The sequence below is a fragment of the Stegostoma tigrinum genome, chromosome 6, assembly GCF_030684315.1.
Source record: "Stegostoma tigrinum isolate sSteTig4 chromosome 6, sSteTig4.hap1, whole genome shotgun sequence".
Lineage (NCBI taxonomy): Eukaryota > Metazoa > Chordata > Chondrichthyes > Orectolobiformes > Stegostomatidae > Stegostoma > Stegostoma tigrinum.
Genome location: NC_081359.1, coordinates 389,170 through 411,885, shown reverse-complemented (window position 1 = coordinate 411,885; position 22,716 = coordinate 389,170). Strand labels below are relative to the sequence as shown.

The following is a 22,716-nucleotide window of genomic DNA, read 5'->3' as shown; positions in this document are numbered from 1 at the left end:
CAAGGGATATCGGGATAGTTGGAGAAAATAGAATTGAGGTAGATGATCAGTCATAAGCTAGGTGAATGAAGGCAGATGGACAAAGCGATGATCCACCTACTCCTGCTCCTATTTTCCATGTTGCCACAGCAAGTAACAAGGCTGGAAGATGGTCAGTGTCTTCTTAAACAAGACAGTGAGGGCAACAGGGAACAACACTTATTAGATCTACAACTGCAGTGATTTCATGTTAGTTGATAATTAGAGAGGGGGTTGAAATTTATACTTCCATGATGGGAGATACAGAACATTACAAATAAGGATGAATGCAAACCCTAACTGATTTATGCCAGAACAAAATGAGGTGCATAATGCATTTTTTAGAATGAAAATTATTCCTACAGTGGACTCACAAAAAAAATTTGCTGAAATAACAGAATTTATAGCCCATTTACTGACAGTTCTTCAAGTATGCTAAATTTTGAGTCTATAACATATTAATTTATAATTTAATGATGGAAGACACAATGTGAATGGTATCTGTAAAAAAATACAAAGATATTATGAAATAAGACAGGAGTTATTGGGGTGACCCAATGAGTTTTCCAGGATTATCAGAAGGATTATGAAGATTTAATTACGAGGCAAATAATGGTAAGGGTGCTACTTAAGATCGGCTAAAAAGTTATAAGGGCACAGATATAAAATTCATCAAATAAACTAAAGGGAGGTTGGAAATAAAAAGTATTCTGTGATAAAACCAACTGCTGAATGGATTCTTTGAATTATTTTCATTGAAATTGAACATTTGCTGGAAAATAGACATAAAGGGTTAAGCAAACGAAGACTGAGAAACAAAAATAACGCAATGAAACACCCTCAAAGTGACAATGGACTAAGATCTGCTTGAGTTTTGTAACATTCTATTATTCCATAAAATTTTATGCTGTAGTTTGACTTTTTGTGGGAAGCTTTAAAGGTTAAATGTCCTGAACAAGTCAAATTTTACCAGCAAATCATTCACTAATTGCTTATTTTTAAGGATCACTGTATTTGCACCACCACCTGCTCAAGGGCATTAGAAATGGGCAATAAATGCTGGCCCAGGCAGTGACACATATATCTGTTGAAAAATATTTATAATCCCTGTTAAGATCAACAAATCAAAAGACGTGAATTTACTAGACAATCCCAATGGATAAGAATTCAGTTTTATTCAGCTTTTGTGAATAGTTGCCTTCATGTTAAACTGAGTTATATTCCTTCAGATTTTTCCTGGAAAAAAGAACATGCAAGTTGAAATACTGTACTATACGTGTACAGCACGGCCTTTTGCGCTAATTTAATTTGAAAATGGAATAGATCATTCAGTATAAAAGAACTGGAATATACACCACTGAGAAAAACATCTTTAATTTTAAAAAAATACTCTCACCTATATTTTTAAATGGTCTGGGCTCCATCTAGTTGCAGAAGTTAGTCAGTACAGGAAGCTACAGAAACACTGGCTGCAGCTTTAGAACATAGAACAGTACAGCACAATGCAGGCCCTTTGGCCCACGACACTGTGTTGACCTCATCTTACTCTAAGATCAAACTAATCATCCATGTGCCTATCCAAGAGTCACTTACATGTCCCTAATGTATCTGACGCTATTACCACCACTGGCAGCTCATTCCATTGCACTCACCACTCTCTGTGTGAAGAACCTCCTTCTGACATCTCCCCTACACCTTCCTCCAATCACCTTAAAATTATGTCCCCTCAGGATAGTCACTTTCGCCCTGGGAAAAAGTCTCTGACTATCCAATCTATCTATGCCTCTCATCATCTTGTACCCTAGTGAGCCGTAATAATAAGCAATTGGTGAATGATTTGCTGGTAAAATTCTACTTGTTCAGGACATTTAAGTTTTAATTTAACTTGTCCCCATAGTAAAACCCAATGTCATGTTCTCCCACTCGAATTGTGCCATACCTTCCAAATCTGTACAGCCTATGTTAATAGATCCATTTTTGTGTCACACCAAGGACAGAGAATTGATGATTTTCAAGGCCTTGTAAACTTTCATCTGATAATTCCTTACCATATCTTTGCCATTTGTATTTATCCTCTCACATCTACCTGCAGTGGGGGAGAGAATCAAATGGTCTGCAGGTTGGATCCCAAGAAGCTCCAAATGGCTTTCCAAATAGCAAAGTAGAGCTCAAGAAATATCGCTAAATGTCCTTCTGAAACCGTAACAGCTGGATTGGGGTGTCTCCTACTTTCTATAGTTCCTCTTCCCTGGCACCCATATGTTTGCAGGACTGGCTCTGCAATCACTCTCCGAACATCACCAGCTGTCGATAATGATCCTCCATCAAAAACTCTGCAATCTACAGCCCCATCACAAACTTATCTGTAACTTTCCCAAAAAATTGAAGTAACTAGGAACATTTCTGTGGTCACTTGTTAAGGTGGGTCAGATATGAACATGAACAATGAAGATAAAATCCATTGTTAGTTGGAATACAGCAGCATAATATTTTGCATAAAAACAATGAATTGAAATAAAATGGGCTATCTGTAGGATTTAATTACATCAAAGGGAGAGGTGAATAAGTCACATGTTGCACTGAAAGAGGAGACCATTCAGCACATTGAGCCAATGCCAGCTCTTTGCAGTTTTCTCAGTTTCAGTCTCCTACGCTATCCCTGAGGTCATGCTACTTCCCACAAGGGCCCATCCAATTTACTTTGGAAATTATTCAGCATCACCATTTTCATCAAACTTATGGATAGTATAACGTGGCCTTGTAATGGATGGCAGTGGACAGCTTATTCTCTGAAAGGGAGACAGAGAGGTCAAGGAAAGGAAGGGAAGTGTTGGAAAGAGACGATGTGAAAGTTATAGGGCGGGGGAAATTGAGGGCAAAAAGAACAAATAGTTCAAGATCCAGGCAGGAGAGAGAAGCAGCACCAGAACAACCGTTGATGTACCAAAAGGAGAGTTGTGGGAGGGGGCCAGTGTATGATTGGAACAAGGATTCATCTGAGAGGAGGAGATTGGTGGTATATGGGGATTGTTCAATCTGCTTGGCTGAATTTGTTCTCTCACTGAACAATTTCTTTAATTCATCTCACTTCTGCTAGTTTAAAGTGGCTCTGGGCAAACGTGTGACTCTCAGTTAGGCCTGCCTCTTTATGGGGCTTGTGGAACAATCCTTGTTCCAAAGCCACTGACTCCCACAGCTACCTTCACTATAGCTCATCACGCCTACATCCCTCAAGAACTTCATCTCATTCTCCCGCTTCCTTTACCTGTGTTGCATGTTTGGATGATGCCAAGCTGCTGACACAGCTTCCTTCCTCCATATCCGTGGTTTCCCACCCACTGTGGTTGACAGGGCCCCCAACCGCATCCGAACTATCACCTGTGATCTCACCCCTGCCCCTTCCCAGCATTCATACCAGCATGATTGGGTCTCCCTTGTCCTCACTTTCCATCCAACCAGGCTCCACATTCAAATGTTCTTCCTTCACCATGCCAGACAACTCCAGCAGAATGCCACCACCAAATATATCTTCCCCACACTCCCCTCTCTGCAGTTCACAGGGATGGTTCTCTCCAGAACATCCTAATCCATTCCTCAACCACCTACACCATCCTCCATCCCCACAGCATCTTCCCATGTAAATGCAGAAGGTGCAATACATGCCCCTTCACCTCCTCCCTGCTCACCACCTGAGGGCCTTAACAGTCTTTCCAGGTGATGCAGCATTTCACATCTACCTCCTCCAATCTTGTGTTTTGTATTCGCCCCAACCAATGTGGCCCACTCTATATCGGAGAAACCAAACGCAAACAGGGTGATTGCTTTGCAGAACACCTCCAGTTGATTAACAAGCATGTCCCCAACTTTCCTGAAGCCAGTCATTTTAACACAGCATCCTGCTCTCATGCTCACTTATCTGTCCTTGACAGATTGCAATACTCCAGTGAATCACTGTGCAAACTGGAGGAAAAACATCACATCTTCATTCTGGGCACTTTACGGACTTCTGGGGCTCAATATTAAGTTCAACACCTTCAAATTGTGAACCCACTCCAATTCCTTCCCTTTTTTTCATCTTTACTTGTTACATTCTCTGTCACCATGTCCTCTCTCCCCTCAACACCACACCCCCACACCCACCCCAGTGGAAGCGTCTGCCCTTTCCAGTTTGGCAGATAGACACACTACAGTTCTGCCATTCTTACATTCCGATCACTTAATCTGAACTATCAATATCCTTCCTCCGCCATGACTCTACCACCAGCACCCCACATGGCATAAATGGTGTTCCCTCCACATTTCACATTAGCTCTGATGAAGAGTCATCCAGACCCGAAATGTTAGCTTGATCTCCCTCCATGGATGCTGCTTGGTTTATTGTGATCTGCTTACAAAATGGAGTTTGTGTCTGTCCCGTAATAATCTTTTTGAATCAATCAAATATATGGCTTGGTCACACAGCTCCAAGAAAGATAACAAAGTGTACAGCTGGATGAACACAGCCAACTTTCAAAAGCTTTTTCTGATGAAGGGTCTAGGCCCAAAACATCAGCTTTTGTGCTCCTGAGATGCTGATTGGCCTGCTGTGTTCATCCAGCTCCACACTTCGTTATCTCAGATTCTCCAGCATCTGCAGTTCCCATTATCTCCAAGAAAGATAATACCAGGTAGCATTGAACAATAAAAATAATTGTACACATCTGTTGTTGAAGTCACATGATTTCTATTCCTTAAACTTGATGTCTGAAGTAACTTACTCAAAGTTGTTATTCTGCTTTTTTTGGCCACAGTTTGAACCCAGATCAGAGAAATGGGAGAAAAGTTAATTTCTCAGATGACGTTGTTTTGGGTTTTGGTGGGATAAGTAGTGGATGTCTCAGTCACATTTATTACGGATGGGTCCCCAAAATATGTCTGGTTTTCATGTGGTTTGGAGGTCACTGTGGATCTTTAAAAATGGTACCTGGGACTAGATTTCAGGATTTTTGGTTCTCCCAATATTTGTTAAAGGATGCAGAATTGTGCAGATTATGAGCCCATAACCCGTAATCAGTTCTGAGGAAGGGTCACTGGACCCGAAACGTTAACTCTGTATTTTCCTTCACTGATGCTGCCAGACCTGCTGAAGTTCTGCAAAGAGTTGTACATCACAGCCCTTGAGAGGTATAATGAACCATCAACTGCATGAACGTACCTTTGAAAGGTAAGTTAAAGGGTTTTATCCATGTCCCTATGCCATCTTTGCTCCTCTTCCCACTTCCCATGGTCCCTCAAATTCTGAATCCCAAACCATATCCCTCTACTAATGCACGACTGCCTTTAATAAACACCATGCCTCTCTACCTAACTTCAATGTTGCCTTATACTATGATGTCTTCCTGTGGTCATTCGATGCCATTCACTCAATATATACTCTGCTGAGAGGTTCATTAGTTAGCTATAATGCCATGTGTGAAAATGCTTTTAAGCATTTGTGCATTACTTTTGGAAAAAAAAATCTTATAACTACGGTCAAAAAAAGTGTCAATCGCAAATCAAGAATTTCTTTTATTGATTCATAGGATGTGGACAACACTAGGTGAGCGTTCATTGTCCATCCCTAACTTTGCAGACGGGCAGTTAAGAGTAAAGCATATTTTTTGAGTGTGGAGTCACAGGTAGGCCAGGCCAAGTAAGAACATAGAACAGTACAGGCCCTTCAGCCCACAATGTGGTGTCGAACTTTTACCCTAAATCTAAGGTCTACCTAACCTCCACCCCTACCTTATACTATCATCCATATGCCTACCTAATAGTCACTTAAATACCCCTAATGAGGCCGACTCCACTATCCTCTCCGGCAATGCATTCCACGCCCCTGCCACTCTGAGTAAAGAACCTACCTCTGATGGCTCCCCTATATCTAGCTCCACTCACTTTAAAACTATGCCCCCTCGTAAGAGCTACCTCCACCCTAGGAAAAAGTCTCTTGGCGTCCATTCTATCTGTACCTCTGATCATTTTGTACAACTCTATCAAGTCAAAAGGATGTCAGATTCCTACCCTAAAAGATATTGGTAAGCCATGCAGACTTTTACAGCAATCTCCATTAGTTATGTTGTCACCACTGACTCACTTTTAATTTCAGATTTTTAGGTAAATCAAATGATTTGTGGATAAAACCTACATCCCTAGAACATTAGCCTGACATTTTGGATTATGAGTGTTACTGTCTCCCAATTCATGATAAGACTTGGCTAATAAGCTGGGCAGATTGAGTAATTTGTTGAAACATCGTTTGATTCACAGTGCAATCTGAAATCTATTTCTCAATCGCCCAACGTTTGCTTGCATAACCAAAAGAAGTGTTGAGTGCTTGTTGTTTCTGCTGTTAATACCTTAAAGGCCTGGTTAACTTTACATTTCTAGGGCTGTCGCAAAAATATAGTTTTGCTTCCAGGAATCTACGAGAGCCAGTTTCTATTTTTAAAAAAATCTTTTTCTCACAGTAATATTACTTTAAGGTTTGATGATTTTCTATGCAGAATGTACTGAGTTAATGAGTAGGTTAAATGCTACATTTTGATATAGAGGGTGTCAGGTGCCATGCAAGTTGGTAGAAAAATGCAAGTTGGCTTGGGGTATGAGACGCTGTACAGCATGGGTAAATTGGCTTGGGGTATGAGAGGCCATACAGCATGGGTAAATTGGTTTGGGGTATGAGAGGCCGTACAGCATGGGTAAATTGGCGTGGGGTATGAGAGGCTGTGCAGCATGGGTAAATTGGCTTTGCTTGGCATGAGTGACAGATATAGAAGCATTGGTTTAAACTGAAGTTATGAGGGACAATGATGGTGGGTTCAGGAGCATATGTTGGCATGGAGTGAGCATGAAGAGAGTGTGAGGAGTTGAGAGGTGAGGGCTAGACAACTTTTTTTCTGTTTTATTGCCTTTATGATAATAGGGAGGAAGTGTTCTTTTTTAATCCATTCACTAGATGAGGGTGTTGCTGGCAAGGCAGCATTTACTGCCCAGAGGGCAGCTCAGAGTCAACCACATCTCCGTGGGTCTGGAGTCACTTGTGGGTCAGACCAGGTAAGGATGGCTGTTTCCTTCCCGAAAGGACATTAATGAACCAGATGTTTTTTTCAACAATGAACTATGGATTCATGGTCATCATTAGACTCTTAATTCCAGATATTTATGAAATTCAAATTCCACCATCTGCTGGGTCCCTAGAACGTTATCTGGGTTTCTGGATTAACAGTCCAGTGTTAATACCACCAGGCCTTCACCTCCCACTGCTGAAGTGAGTCGTTTAATAGTCCTCTTCATACCCAGCAGCCTCAGAGTACGTCCAAATTCTTTCCAAAGCCAAATGGAGCATTTAATCACTGCCGACTACAAGAGCTTTGCTGTGGAGGCACTGTGCATACATTGTTAGGTGAACAGAGGAGAATTGTAGGGAGTCATGCGGGTTTCTCTCCACAGGCTCCAGCCAGTTACTTCATGCAACTCTCTTCTACTTACCTGAATAACTATGTACGATGCCTCCAGAGCACTGCTCTTGCAGTCAGTAGAGATCAAATGCTCACTAGTACTGGGATCTTCCTGTGCTCATGCTGCAGGTGCCATTTTTAAAATGCCAGCTATGCATCTATCAAACACTCCCAGACTGGTCTGAAGTAGCAATCCAGGTCAGGAGGAACATGCAGGATGGCTGCAAGAGGTTAATGACCTTAGGCTCTCTGCAAGTGTAAGTGTTACCACCTTCTCTCTCCTGGGCAACACTTACTGTAACTGAGAGTGCACCACCTCCCCACCAAGGCTTCTGGTTTGGTACTCTCAATATTCTATGTTGTGTTCACTCAATGCCCCTCACTCACCAAATCCTTTTGAGGGACAGTGCAGTCATTGCCCATGGAGTATATTTTGAGATGTTGGGGAATGCTGACCAAGTTGGACACTAGAGAAGATGCTTGTGGGCTGCAGTTGTCGGATACCTGCTCAGACTTTTACACTGAGTATTGTTGCCATCTTGTTTCTCTTCATTGCCTGGAAAAATAGCAAACTGCATACAAGTGAGGTGAGATTTGGTAATAATTAGATGTTGATGTGTAAATCGGCCTCTCTGCTCATTCGCAAGATTCTCTTCTTCCATTAAAACTTTAAAGTGAATTTCAGACTTTCCTTACATCAAAAACATCATTTTTCTGTTTTCACCATATTTTATCAACTAACCAGCCATTGCCCATGTCATTCAGAGAGTGGGAAGGTTCTGCTCATTGTTTCTCTGGAGCAGATTTCATAATCTACTCTTTGGTTTTGTACGAAGCATATTACAAAATTACAGCATCACATAATTTAGTGGTAGTAAATTAAACTAATTGCTACCAAAACGTTAATCTCCTCAGGTCTTAAATCAAAGGTCCTAGAATGAGAGATCCAGTGAGCTAAATTCCCGGGCTCCATTTTTTCACTTTTATTGAAACATAAATTACATCGCTGCAGAGCCTTGTCTGATCAGAAAATAGTCTTCTGAAGTTGAAAATGGCATTTTAAATCAATTGTACCATTAATAAATCATCATATTCAATGTAAAGAAGTGTCACTATTTGGAAAGGTAAAATCTGCCAATCCAACACATAATCCTACATCAGTGTAGCTAAATATAATTTATTTTGCTTCCACACAAAAAAATCCTTTCTTATGACCACTGTAGTAATTAACACACATCTTTCCATGTAGTATCACCATTCACATTATTGCAAAGTATACAAATTGGCCCAAAACCATTTGACTGTAAATTTCTACTGATTCTATCATTCTTCAGTCTTTAAATATGTCTGTTTTTAATATATTGTACCACAAATACAAGTCCATTAAAAATAATAGTAACATTGTGTCGACGGTGTACCAAGTTCTTGGTACAACCAGGGAATTTTATGAAAAGCATTTTGAATGAACACAACACATTCAGATGAACTAATTTAGCATTTTGTAATAGATATTAATAATTAAATATACTAAAACCAACTAAACTATTTGACATTATATAGTTTCAACTATCAATGTAACCACTGTATGATATATACTTAATGAAAACAAATTGATATTTAAGAAAAGATGCCAATACACCAGTGTACTGGAATAAAATAAAATTAGAGTAAAAAGTGCGGTTTGTCCTCAAGGCTACAACAATTCTCTCTCTCTCTCTGACTTTCTTTCATAAAGCTTGGCAGTATTTTCTTTGAGTAAAATCTAAAATTTTGTTGATGCAATGATTTGCCCAAAAAACATTATATTTCAAATCTATGTAGCAGAAATAAAGTAATTTTTGATTTGTAGCAGAATTATCAATAGTCACATATATATATATAACTACACAAATATGTCAACATGACTTTGATACAAGAGAAACTAAAATTGTGTAAAAAGTACTGTGTAGTTTCCTATATGTAGCAATTAGATTATAATCAATACTTGATTGTTGGAAAACTGGATACGCCCAGAGAAGGTTTGAGGCTTTTGCAGATGATCTGAGATCAACACAACACTGGAGGCTTGGAAAAATCACTATCTCAAAACTTTGGTGTCAATTGATTCATTAGTCCTTATGTACTTTGGCATTATAAATTTGGTATGGCGGCTTCTGTCACATTTGCTACAAAGGAAGACAGCAGGCTGAGATCAATCAACGTGTATAGATTTCTCCTTTCTTCATCCAATGTGACATTTTTCATGGAAATAAACAGAAATTGATGAAATAAGACCTTCATTGGTCATACTGTTGTGATATAACCAATATCCAATATTTGGTACTTAAAACAGGGAGTCTTTAAATGAAAATACCATAGTTTTTTAAAACATATATGCACATCTATATATACTGAAATTCAACTATCTTTTCCACTTGCAATTTTGTAAAATGAATGGTATCAATAAGTATGGATAATAAGATGAATGATTTTATTAAAGTGAACAGTTATTGATGCAGACTTCAATCCTATACTCCATACCATAAAAAGGTATGTACTCTGCAGATAGACATATTCCATCACTTCTGACTGTCTGACATCTGTTTAGCTGTTTTGGAATATAGCATTTTCAGTTTGTGCCATTTTGTTCACCATGGATGCCATGGAGATGTTCTAGTCTTGCTAGCAGTTATCAAAGAAAGACAACATAATTTGCAGGGATCAGTCCTGTTTTCCCTTCATATGTTCCTTGTAGCCAACCTGGTTCCACTGATGCATGTACTAAAAAAAAATTGAATGAGAATGATTATAATTAATTACTGCATTTTAACATTAAATTTTTACTGCAATTAAATCCAAGAAGTGCAGAAAACAATTTAAGCATTTTTCAAAAAAAGTATGTGAAAACCATTAACTGGAGTTTTTAAAATTGTTTTTACATTGTACAAGTTGCAGACGGTATGAGCTAGACCAGCAATTATTCCGTATTCCTGGCTCTGGTGGTCAGCTGCCTTCTCAAGCCACTGCAGTCTATGTGCTGTAAGTGAATTTGCAGTGCTGTCAGGAAGTTAGTTCCAGGTTTTGATCCAGCGACAGGAGAGGAACAGTGATATTTTGGCCTATCAGGATAGTTTGTGTTTAGGATGAGAACTTGTAATTGGTATGACAGGTAGTAACTCTTCTACGATTACATGGAAAGGTGCTGTGGGGGTGTGGAGAGGTGTCAGGAGTGGACCAGAATGTCCCAGAGGGAACAGTGCCTGTGGAAGGCTGACAAGGGAGGGAAGAGGAAGATGTATCTGGTGGGGGCATCCTGCTGGAGGTGATGGAAATGGCAGCAAATGATTTTTTGGCTGTGGTTGCTGGTATAATGGAAAGTGAGGAACGGGGGACCCAATTGACATTGTGGGAAGGAGGAGAGGGGGTGAGGGCAGAAGTGCAGGAGATATGTCATATACGACTGAGGACCCTGTCAACTACAGTGCTCAGGAATTGTTGTTTGAAGAAAAGGGTGGACATTTCAAAGGCCCCCTTGAAGAAGCTGGAATCATTGGAACAGATACAACAAAGAGGAACTAGGAGAATGCAATGGAGTATTTTCAGGAAGTGGGGTGTAAGGAAGTATATTTTCGAGGTAACGGTGGGAATCAACAGGTTTGTAATACATTTTCCAGATTTCTAGTTCAGTGTCATTAACAAAAGCCACTGTCTCCTACTGTCATTTTCTTCAGAGTTTCGGGGACAAAATGTCGGACTTTCCTAGGGAACAGGACTCAGTGTGTCTACATCATAAGTACAGTTGCCAACTGGTGAAAATGGCTCATCACCACCTTAGCAATTGCAATTGGGGATGGAGGATAAATGTTGGCCTTGCAAGTGATGTCAATATTTGAACAAACAGCACAGCTATTTCTTCTTTCGTTTCTCTCGCTTCCCTCACCAACCTGGGATAGATCCCATCTGGACCTGGGGACTTGTCCACCCTAACGTTCCTTGTGTATGAATAAAAGGCTTTGGGATTTTCCTTAACCCTGTTTGCTAAAGATATTTCATGACCCCTTTTATCCCTCTCAATTTCTCACTATTGGCCCTACTTTCCTGATATTCTTCCAAAGCTTCATCTGTTTTTAGTCACCTAGACCTTATGTATGCTTCCTTTTTCATCTTTGTTCATCTCAAATTTTCACCTGTCATCCATGGTTACCTAATCTTGCCCCTTCTATCCCTTATTTTCACAGGGACATGTCTGTCCTGTACACTAATCAACCTCTCTTTAAATGCCTCCCACATATCAAGTGTAGATTTACCCTCAAACAGCTGTTCCCAATCCAAAGTCCCCAGCTCCTGCTGAATTTTGCTATTGTTGGTCTTCCCCCAATTCAGCATTCTTCCTTTAGGACCACTCTCATCTTTGTCCACGGGTATTCTAAAACTTACGGAATTATGATCACTATTCCCAAAGTAATCCCCTACTGAAACTTCAACCACCTGGCTGGGCTCTTTCCCCAACACCAGGTCCTGAATGGCCTCTTCCCCAGCTGGATTATTTACATACTAAGTAACAGAGAAAACTGAGTCCCAGTAAATGATACTGGCCCAGACCAAGACCTTGTGTATCACACAGTTCACTTGATCAAGATTATTTATTAAGATAGAATTTCAGTTCAATTTCCAGAACCATTTCTGATCAGGTTATGCAAACTCTTTATTGTATACAAATTCTAAATCAATACAAAATCATTCAAGTCATTACAAAATCAAAGCAAATGCATAAATCAAAATACATGAAATGCATTTGGGAAAAAAAAGCCTGTGCCTTCCAAATACAGCAAACAGCTGGGAAGAAACATGCACAAACAGTTAATTGTACAGCACTTGAACTGCAACTTAGATTTGGAATTTACCAGATCTCTAATAGACATGTGCTTAGAACTCACCATTAGTGAACATTGCTCCCTGTGGGAAAGAAAGTTCGTGGCTGTGCTCAGCTTTACAAGCATACATAGCTTTGGCTTGGCTGTTTCAAAGAAATATATCAATCATAAAACACATGCAGTACATTACCAATAAATAGAAAAATAACTAATATTATATTTTAACATGATATCTTTGAAACATAGAACACAACCTAAAATATAAATATTTTTAATCTTCCTGAACAGTCGGTGCTGTTTTTAAAAAAGGGAAACCGCTTTCTGCCGTACTATCACAACGTTTAAGAAGAAGTTTAGTTATTGAAATGTCAATATGGTAAATGCAAATAATGAAATGTGAGGCTGGATGAACACAGCAGGCCCAGCAGCATCTCAGGAGCACAAAAGCTGACGTTTCGGGCCTAGACCCTTCATCAGAGAGGGGGAAGGGGTGAGGGTTCTGGAATAAATAGGGAGAGAGGGGGAGGCGGACCAAAGATGGAGAGAAAAGAAGATAGGTGTAGAGGAGAGTATAGGTGGGGAGGTAGGGAGGGCATAGGTCAGTCCAGGGAAGACGGACAGGTCAAGGAGGTGGGATGAGGTTAGTAGGTAGGAGATGGAGGTGCGGCTTGGGGTGGGAGGAAGGGATGGGTGAGAGGAAGAACAGGTTAGGGAGGCAGAGACAGGTTGGACTGGTTTTGGGATGTGGTGGGGGAAGGGGAGATTTTGAAGCTGGTGAAGTCCACATTGATACCATTGGGCTGCAGGGTTCCCAAGCGGAATATGAGTTGCTGTTCCTGCGACCTTCGGTTGGCATCATTGTGGCACTGCAGGAGGCCCATGATGGACATGTCATCTAAAGAATGGGAGGGGGAGTGGAAATGGTTTGCGACTGGGAGGTGCAGTTGTTTATTGCGAACCAAGCGGAGGTGTTCTGCAAAGCGTTCCCCAAGCCTCCGCTTGGTTTCCCCAATGTAGAGGAAGCCACACCGGGTACAGTGGATGCAGTATACCACATTGGCAGATGTGCAGGTGAACCTCTGCTTAATGTGGAAAGTCATCTTGGGGCCTGGGATAGGGGTGAGGGAGGAGGTGTGGAGGCAAGTGTAGCATTTCCTGCGGTTGCAGGGAAAGGTGGCCTGGTTCCAGTCTCAAGTGGATTTTTATGTGTCTTCTGCTTCATAATATGCACCGACTGTTTGTGCAACTTTGGTTAGATGAATAATCAAAGATAGCCTTCAAACAAACTCCACTGAAAAGGAATGGCATGTTTCATAAACACTGCTAGTCATGAGGTCATGGGAGAATTACATTTTTCTTTCTGAAAAGTCAATTTTACAGAAGTGTTTATTTAATTAATCAAAGTGTGCATAAAAACATATGTATTTGGATACAGGGATTGGACAGTCTGGAGGCAGGAAGCATGTTTTCGCTGATGGGTGAGTCCAGAACCAGAGGACACAGTTTAAAAATAAGGGGTAGGCCATTTAGAATGGAGTTGAGGAAAAACTTCTTCACCCAGAGAGTGGTGGATATATGGAATGCTCTGCCCCAGAAGGCAGTGGAGGTCAACTCTCTGGACACTTTCAAGAAAGGGATGGATAGAGCTCTTAAAGATGGTGGAATCAAGGGTTATGGGGATAAGGCAGGAACAGAATACTGATTGTGGATAATCAGCCATGATCATATTGAATGGTGGTGCTGGCTCGAAGGGCCAAATGGCCTACTCCTGCACGTATTGTCTATTATCGAGTGTCTATAATCTAAACTGTTTGTCAATCATTTTTGCATCTTTGGCAATAAACCAGTTAATTATTGCTGACTTAAAGCAACCAAGCTTAATATTGAACTTGACAGTTTGAGATGCACATAATTAGCCATACTGTTAGAGTCATTACATTTAAAATCTATAACCAGTGGAGAAGTGGGGCTAGAAAAGGAAACAGTGCATGCCTCTAACCTAGCGGTAACACATCATATGCTATGATTTGCATAAAATTAAATACAGTTTTGATTTCTTCAGTAACAAACATCAAATTGAACATTACTAAATTATGAACATAAGGAGAACTTTAATTGTGAATTGGCCAGATAAGTAATCTGCGAGCAAAGCTGAGCTTCAAATTAACATTTTATCTCAGTATTTCAGGTTTTTGCTCGAATAATATTTGGTATGTTCACCATTGTGTAGTAATTAGTTACATTTTTTCTCCAACTGGTTAAATGTCAACTTATACATACGCTTTTAGCAAAATATGCTCTTAGTTCTCAGTGACAATTAAGAATGAAGTATGTGATCAATCTTGCTTGTTGTTTGCCTAGGCTTAGTAATTAACTGAGATTTAATCTAAGTATCAGTTAATGGCTAATTATTAGAATACTTAGTTATGCAGAAGACTCAAAGTAAGTGGCACTACATCTGAAAACTCTGGAACAAAGTACAAATGTTAAAAATGTGATAGAAATAAGGACGTGGAACATATAAAGTTGTTTATTTACCATTTGGATGAATTTGGTTTAGCAGTACCAATATTTTCAAACAACTGAGCTCTGGATGCAACTCTAGAGAGGAGAAAATAATTCAACATGTCAAGAAATTGAAGGGAATAGGCTTTTGATTTCATCAAAGTTCACACTCTTTGTACAGTTTTGATGCATTTACTTCCATGTAAACTACAAAAAAGCAGGCAGATTCCCTGATATATGAAAGCTGCAACATATTTTATGTAATTCTGCGACTGCACGCTGCAAGATCTCTTTGTATTTTCACTTGGCATGATATCTGCTAATTTCTGTCTTATTCTTTTCCTCCCAACCCTTGCTCCCCCAGTCAGCCCATTCCATTTCAGCCCCTGTGAGTGCTTCTACACTAATACGAAGTTCAAACTGAAGTAATTGTTCAGTAGTAATAAAGTGTGAAGCTGAATGAACACAGCAGGTCAAGCAGCATCTCAGGAGCACAAAAGCTGACGTTTCGGGCCTAGACCCTTCATCAGAGAGGTCTAGGCCCGAAACATCAGCTTTTGTGCTCCTGAGATGCTGCTGGGCCTGCTGTGTTCATCCAGCCTCACATTTTATTATCTTGGATTCTCCAGCATCTTCAGTTCCCATTATCTCTAATTGTTCAGTAGTATTTTGAAGGCACACTGGGGTAGTTCAGAAGGGATGAAAATATGCTATTAACACAAGATCATTCTACAATGGTATGTTATTATACAGTATTTTGTTGAAAGCTTTTATTCTCTGTGGTGATAGTTTTTCTTCATTTATTTTCAACAAGTATTATTCAGCTAGCATTGGAAGATGTCCTTATTTTTAACTAATTTTGTCAGTTCATGAAGAGCCAAGTGAATGCTTTTTACCAGTCACTTCGTTGTGACAGCTGTCATTTCATAGCATACACATCCATGAGATACATGAGGTGAAATATAGAATGGTAATTTGTTCCTCAGCATACGGTTACTTTCCTTTTTTAATAAAAGGGAATACAGGCAATCAAATTGTGCTAAGTTGTTAAAGTGTTTTTCTAATAAACATGTTGATGTATACAATTAAATGTCAGTCTCTCCTGATAAACTTGTGCAAGGTCCTTGGTCTGATCTCAACCAAATTTATTGGGAGATCAATAGAAAATCTGCAGAAACAATGGACAACTTCTGTGGAGAAAGAAACAGAGTTAATATTTTGAGTCCAATAAGACTTTTCCTTCAGAATAAAGGTGGGATGATACCTTGAACCAAGGAGCATGACATAGCGGAATTACCACCAAACCATCCTCATTAAGCGGCCATCTTTGTTCTCCTAGCATGGGATTCTGTGACCCCTCCTACATTCTTACAACACCGACATCAAAACTCAGAAATTCCTTTGCCCAACCTGGAACTGTATATTCCACAAAGCACATGACAAATTTAGGTTACTTTTCTCCAAACTTTTTTTCCTATTTCCCTTGTTTATCATCCTCATATTTTATGGGTTTAATTCAAGCTACAGTGTCTGGTATAATCACTTTCAATATAATGAAAATCTGCATTTAGTGCAGGGTTCTCACGGCTCCTGGCGCCATCTTCTGTCCCCCTCAACTTGAGGCCCTTCTCAGCCCCTGACAGTTCCTCCAGCCGTAAACTTCAGTTAAGATCATTTACAGCACTAAAATGATGTAAAAGGCCTGTCAAATCCATGCCAGCTCTTGGCAGAGCAATCCAGTCATTCCCAATGTTTCATCAAATCCCCATGTTGGCCCCAAATTTATTTTTTTTCCCCAAGTGCCAATCTAATTTCCTTCAGAAAACGCTGATGTTTATGTTTCCTCCACCTGTGTTTTCTTTTTTCCCCAATGAATTACATGCTTAAACTTACCATGCTCTTGTTTTATTTTCTCCCAGCTCCTCTTGCCTACAGCAGTACTCAAAGAACAAAAAAAATTACAGCACAGGAACAGGCCCTTCGGCCTTCCAAGCCTGCGCCGATCGAGATCCTCTAACTTGTCACATACTTTCTAAGGGTCTGTATCCCTTTGCTCCCTGCCCATCCATGTACCTGTCCAGATACATCTTAAAAGACACTATTGTGTCTGCGTCTACCACCTCCGCTGGCAACGTGTTCCAGGCACCCACCACCCTCTGTGTAAAGAACTTTCCATGCATATCTCCCTTAAACTTTCCTCCTCTCACTTTGAACTCATGGCCCCTAGTAATTGAGTCCCCCACTCTGGGGAAAAAGCTTCTTGCTATCCACGCTGTCTATACCCCTCATGATTTTGTCGAACTTGTCCATACCCCTCATGATTTTGTAGACTCATGCCCTGTAATTCTTCTACAATCTACAATAAGATTGGTGGAGCAGCAGACAGTGAAGGGAACTGTCGGAGAATGAAGCATGATATAGATAGACTGGAGAGATGGGCGGAGAAATGGCAAATGGAGTTCAATCCAGGCAAATGTGAGGTGATGCATTTGGGAAGATCCAATTCAAGAGCGAACGATACGTTAAATGGAAAAGCCCTAGGAAAAACTGATGAACAGAGAGATCTGGGTGTTCAGGTCCATTGTACCCTGAATGTGGCAACGCAGGTCGATAAAGTGGTCAAGAAGGCATATGGCATGCTGTCATTCATCGCAGAGGGTATTGAATGCAAGAGTTGGCAGGCCATGCAACGGTTGAACACAGAACATAGAACAATGCAGCGCAGAACAGGGCCTTCGGCCCTCGATATTGTGCCGACCTGTGAACTAATCTAAGCCCATCCCCCTACACTATCCCATCATCATCCTTATGCTTATCCAAGGACTGTTTAAATGCCCCTAATGTGGTTGCGTTAACTACATTGGCAGGCAGGGTGTTCAACGCCCTTACCACTCTCTGAGTAAAGAACCTGCCTCTGCCATCTGTCCTAAATCTATCAGTCCTCAATTTGTAGCTAAGCCCTCTTGTACAAGCTGACATCATCATTCTCGGAAAAAGACTCTCACTGTCCACCCTATGCAATCTTCTGATCATCTTGTATTTCTCTATTAACTCCCCTCTTAGCCTTCTTTTCTCTAATGAGAACAGACCCAAGTCCCTCAGCCTTTCTTCATAGGGCCTGCGCTCCAGACCAGGCAATATCCTGATGAATCTCCTCTGCACCTTTTCCAATGCTTCCACATCCTTCCTGTAATGGGGTGACCAGAACTGCACGCAATAGTCCAAGTGAGGTTGTATAGGGCTTTGGTTCAGCCACTTTTGGAGAACTGTGTACAGTTCTGGTCGCTACATTGCCAAAAGGATGTGGATGCTTTGGCGAGGGTGCAGAGGAGGTTCACCAGGATGTTGCCTGGTATGGAGGGTGCTAGCTATGAAGAGAGGTTGAGTAGATTAGGATTATTTACATTAGGAAGACGGAGATTGAGGGGGGACCTGATTGAGGTCTACAAAATCATGAGGGGTATAGAAAGGATGGATAGCAAGAAGCTTTTTCTCAGAGCAGGGGACTCAGTTACTAGGGGGTCACGATTTCAAGGTGAGAGGGGAAAAGTTTAAGGGAGATATGCATGGAAAGTTCTTTACACAGAGGGTGGTGGGTGCCTGGAACATGTTGCCAATGGAGGTGGTAGAGGTGGGCACGGTGGTGTCATTTAAGATGTTTGGACAGATACATGAATGGACAGGGAGCAGAGGGATTTAGATTCTTGGAAAATAGGTGACAGTTTTAGATAGAGGACCTGGATCGGTGCCACCTTGCAGGGCCGAAGGGCCTGTTCCTGTGTTGTAATTGCTTTGTTCTTTGGTCTTTATCCACTCATCAAAAGGGCTATCCCTTGTCTACCTTACCTAAACTTGTATCTTTTTCGTCCAGCCTCTCTAACTTAACTTTGTAACTAAAACTCATCATTGGGTCCATTCTGATCGTTTTGGACTGTAACCTGGAAACAGCCTTCACACCTGTGAAAACGTGGTGATCAGACTGGAAGCAATAATCCAGTTGGGAACCATTGAATGCTTTATAATATTTAGCACAGCATCCCTACTTTTGTAAATAAAGCCACTAGGCTGGGTTGGATTTGACAAACGTTTTTGTATACAGGACATACCTGGTGATTTCACACATTGCCAGTGTTGTAGCTGTACTGGAACAGCTTGGCTAGAGATACAGCTACTTCTCGAGCAAAATTTTCAGTATTATTGATGGAATGCTGTCAGGACCCACAGCCTTTGCAGTATCCAACACCTCCAACCATTTCTTGGTAACACTTAGTGATTAGAATTGGCTGAAAGCAGGCATCTGTACTGCTGGGATCTCCAAAGAAGACTGAGATGGGTAATTTGCTTGGCATTTTTTGCCAAAGATTGTTTGGTTTGCTTCAGCCTCATTTTCACAAGTTATTCTGTGTATTCTGAACTCTGTCTTGAAATGCCTGCTACTCCTCATCTAATATCGCAGATCACTTCAGTTAACTTTCATGCCAAGACAGAATCATAGAATCCCTACAGTGTGGAAACAGGTCATTTGGTCCAACAAGTCCATACTGTCCCTCCAAAGAGCATCCCACCCAGACCCATTCCCCTACCCCTGCATTTCCCATGTCTAACCCACCTAACCTAAACATCCCTGAACATTATGAACTAATTAGCATGGCCGATCCACCTAGCCTGCACATCTTTGGACTGTGGGAGGAAACCAGAGCATCCAGAGGAAACCCACGCAGACATGGGGAGAACATGCAAACTCCACACAGGCAGTCACCCGAGGGTGGAATCAAGCCTGGGTCCCTGGCGCTGTGAAGCAGCAGTGCTAACCACTGAGCCACCGTGCCACCCCATAGTTGCCCATTTTAAGTTTAATGCACTAGTCTTAGACCCACTGTTTTCCTTTTCAAGCTGGATTTAAATTCAATCATGCTATTTTCACTGTTACTTCGAGGGACCTCCAGCGTACTTACTTAATCTTATCACATTTCACAATACCAAGTCTAATATGGCCAACTCTTTGGTCTGTTCCAGAATGCGTTGTAACTATCTTGAAACATTCTGTGAACTCCTCACTGAGGCCACTATTATCCATCTGGTTTTTCCAGTTTATATGTAAATTAAAATCATACATAATTATTGCCATTCCTTCATCACAAGTTTATAGTCCAACAGGTTTATTTGAAAGCACAAGCTTTCAGAGTCTCACTCCTTCTTCAGATGCTAGTAAGAGAGGTGGTATCAGACACAGAATTAATAATAAAAGATGAAAGGGTCACTACACCTCTCTCATTAACACCTGAAGAAAGAGCGTGGCTGAGAAAGCCTGTGTTTTCAAAGAAACCTGTTGCACTATAATCTGATATCGTGTGATTTCTGACTTTGTCCAGCCCAGACCTACACTGGCACCTTTACATCATGTTCATCACGAGTACCCAACATTTCTTCTTAGATACTTTTCCCAGAATTATGGTCACTGTTGAGGAGCCTGTAAATCACTCCCATTAGTGGATTCTTTTCCATACTATTCGTCTACTCCACCCAGATCGATTTTACGTCCTGATTTCCTGAACCGAGGTAATCTTTAACAATTGTACCATGTTTGGTTGGGAGTACTATCCCTCCACCTTTACCCAGCTTCCTGATTTTTTAAAATGTCACACAGCCCACACGCAATCCTTGTCATTCTGCAGCCAGATCTCTGTAATGCTTATCATATAATATTTATTCAGCTCAATGTGTGCACTTAGTCCATTTAAGACAATAAGCAACAGGAGCAGGAGGGGTCAATGGGTCCCTCAAACCTGCTCTGTCATTCAACTGGATCATGGCTGATCATTTCCATTTTCCTGTCCTTTCGGTGTAAATCCTGATTCTCCTGCTGATCAAGAATCTATTTATCTCAATTTTAAACACACACACGGATTCCGTTCCCATAGATCTCTGTGGTAAAGAGTTCCAAAGACTCTCAACCTCTGATAGAAGAGCTTTTCACTGTATTTTTCATGTAAAAGTACAAGCAATAATAAACTTCTATTCTATTCTCCATCACTGTCCTAAATTGCTGTTCCTTTATTCTGAGACTATGGTCTCTAGTCTTAGACTCTCCCATGAGGGGTGACATTCTCTGAGCACTTAAGTTCCTTAAGAATTTGATGTGTTTCAATGAGTTCACCTTTCAGTTCCAGAGGTAAAGCAGTTTCTCTGCTATTAGGCAAGTTGGCTAAAGAGATTACTGTTATACAAAAGCTGGAAGCTCTCAGTGACAGACAGGGCGGGAGAATCAAAAATTGGCTTCACATTTCCCACTTTCATAAGCTTTCAACTAACTGGATACATTTGAAGGCTATCCATAATTCATAACTTCTGAGTTTCTGTGGTCAAGATGCCGAACCTATCACAAAACATGCTATTTGGATATTATGCTATTAGTTGATGTTTATTGTTTGAACCATTTATTTGGAGGTGCTAGGTTACACTCTTATGTTTTTTTTAACTACAAGCGATTGTGTTCACTGAACTGTATTTCACTAAAACTAGAATATGAACCCAGCATTAAACTGTTCTATTTTATTCCGTTACATAGCTTTTATATCAATAATATGTATCGTTGAATGGAGAGCTCCCTGCCTCACAGGAGCAGATGCTTGAGTGACAGAGATCAACAGGAAGTGAGAGGATATGTTTTTAAGGGGAGGCAGACAGACCTTCAAAGAACATCTTCCAATGGGAATGTGAGCACGTGGTCAGGGAGGTCAATGCCTGTAGTGAGGTGCCCAAGATCTGGCAGCAGTATGGCACTGTACAATGACCAATGCATTCAAAAATAACAATACATAACCACTGCAGCTCCAACCTCTCACACTGCAAAATGTTCATCTACTGCTACAAATATCCAGATGTTAACTGGATGTCAAGACTAAGATTGAACAATCAGATGTTCCACCTCAACCTCAGGCAACTTCCAATTATGCAAAACTCACACCTATTTCTCACAAACTTCAATTTTTTTGCCATGACAACAATAAAACCAATTTCCATTTCAAGCCCACCGACTCCCACGGCTACCTAGAATACACCTCCTCCCACCCACCTTCCTGCAAAAATTCCATTCCCTATTCCCAATTCCTTCACCTCCACCGCATCTGCTCCCAGGTTGAGGTATTCCACTCCCGTACATCTCAGATGTCCTCGTTCTTCAAGGACCACAACATCCACCCAGCAGTGGTCGAGAACGCAATTGACCGTGTCTCCCGCATTTCCCGCACTTCATCCTTCACATCCCCTCCCCGCAATAGCCGCCAAAAGAGAATACCCCTTGTCCTCATATACCACCCCACCAACCTCCGGATACAATGGATCATCCTCCGACACCTCCGCCATCTGCAATCCGACCACACCACCAAAGACTTTTTTCCATCCGCACCCTTGTCTGCTTTCAGGAGGGACCACTCTCTCTGTGACTCCCTTGTCCGCTCAACACTCCCCTCCAACCCCACCACACCTAGCACTTTCCCCTGCAACTGCGGGAAGTGTTACACCTGCCCCCACACCACCTCCCACACCCCTGCACATCTGCCAAAGTGGTATACTGCATCCACTGTACCCGTTGTGGCCCCATCTACATCAGGGAAACCAAGCAGAGGCTTGGGGACCACTTTGCAGAACACCTACGCTCGGTTCACAATAAACAACTGCACCTCCCAGTCACGAACCATTTCAACTTCCTCTCCCATTCCTCAGATGACATGTCCATCATGGGCCTCCTGCAGTGCCACAATGATGCCACCCGAAGTTTGCAGGAACAGCAACTCATATTCCGCTTGGGAACCCTGCAGCCTAATGGTATCAATGTGGACTTCACAAGCTTCAAAATCTCC

At 41.2% G+C, this 22,716-nt stretch overlaps 1 protein-coding gene across 1 annotated transcript in view; it reads right to left on the bottom strand.

The window, feature by feature from the left end:
- Nucleotides 1–8,477: 8,477 nt before the first annotated feature.
- arhgap42a (Rho GTPase activating protein 42a) overlaps nucleotides 8,478–22,716 on the bottom strand; it is a 356,591-nt gene continuing 342,352 nt past the window's right edge. Inside the window, exons 22-24 of the mRNA XM_048533512.2 lie at nucleotides 14,888–14,950; nucleotides 12,413–12,492; nucleotides 8,478–10,256 (exon numbers count right to left, since the gene is read on the bottom strand). Coding sequence (XP_048389469.1) covers nucleotides 10,168–10,256; nucleotides 12,413–12,492; nucleotides 14,888–14,950 — 232 coding nt within the window. The 3' untranslated portion in view covers nucleotides 8,478–10,167. The remainder of the gene's footprint in view (nucleotides 10,257–12,412; nucleotides 12,493–14,887; nucleotides 14,951–22,716) is intronic.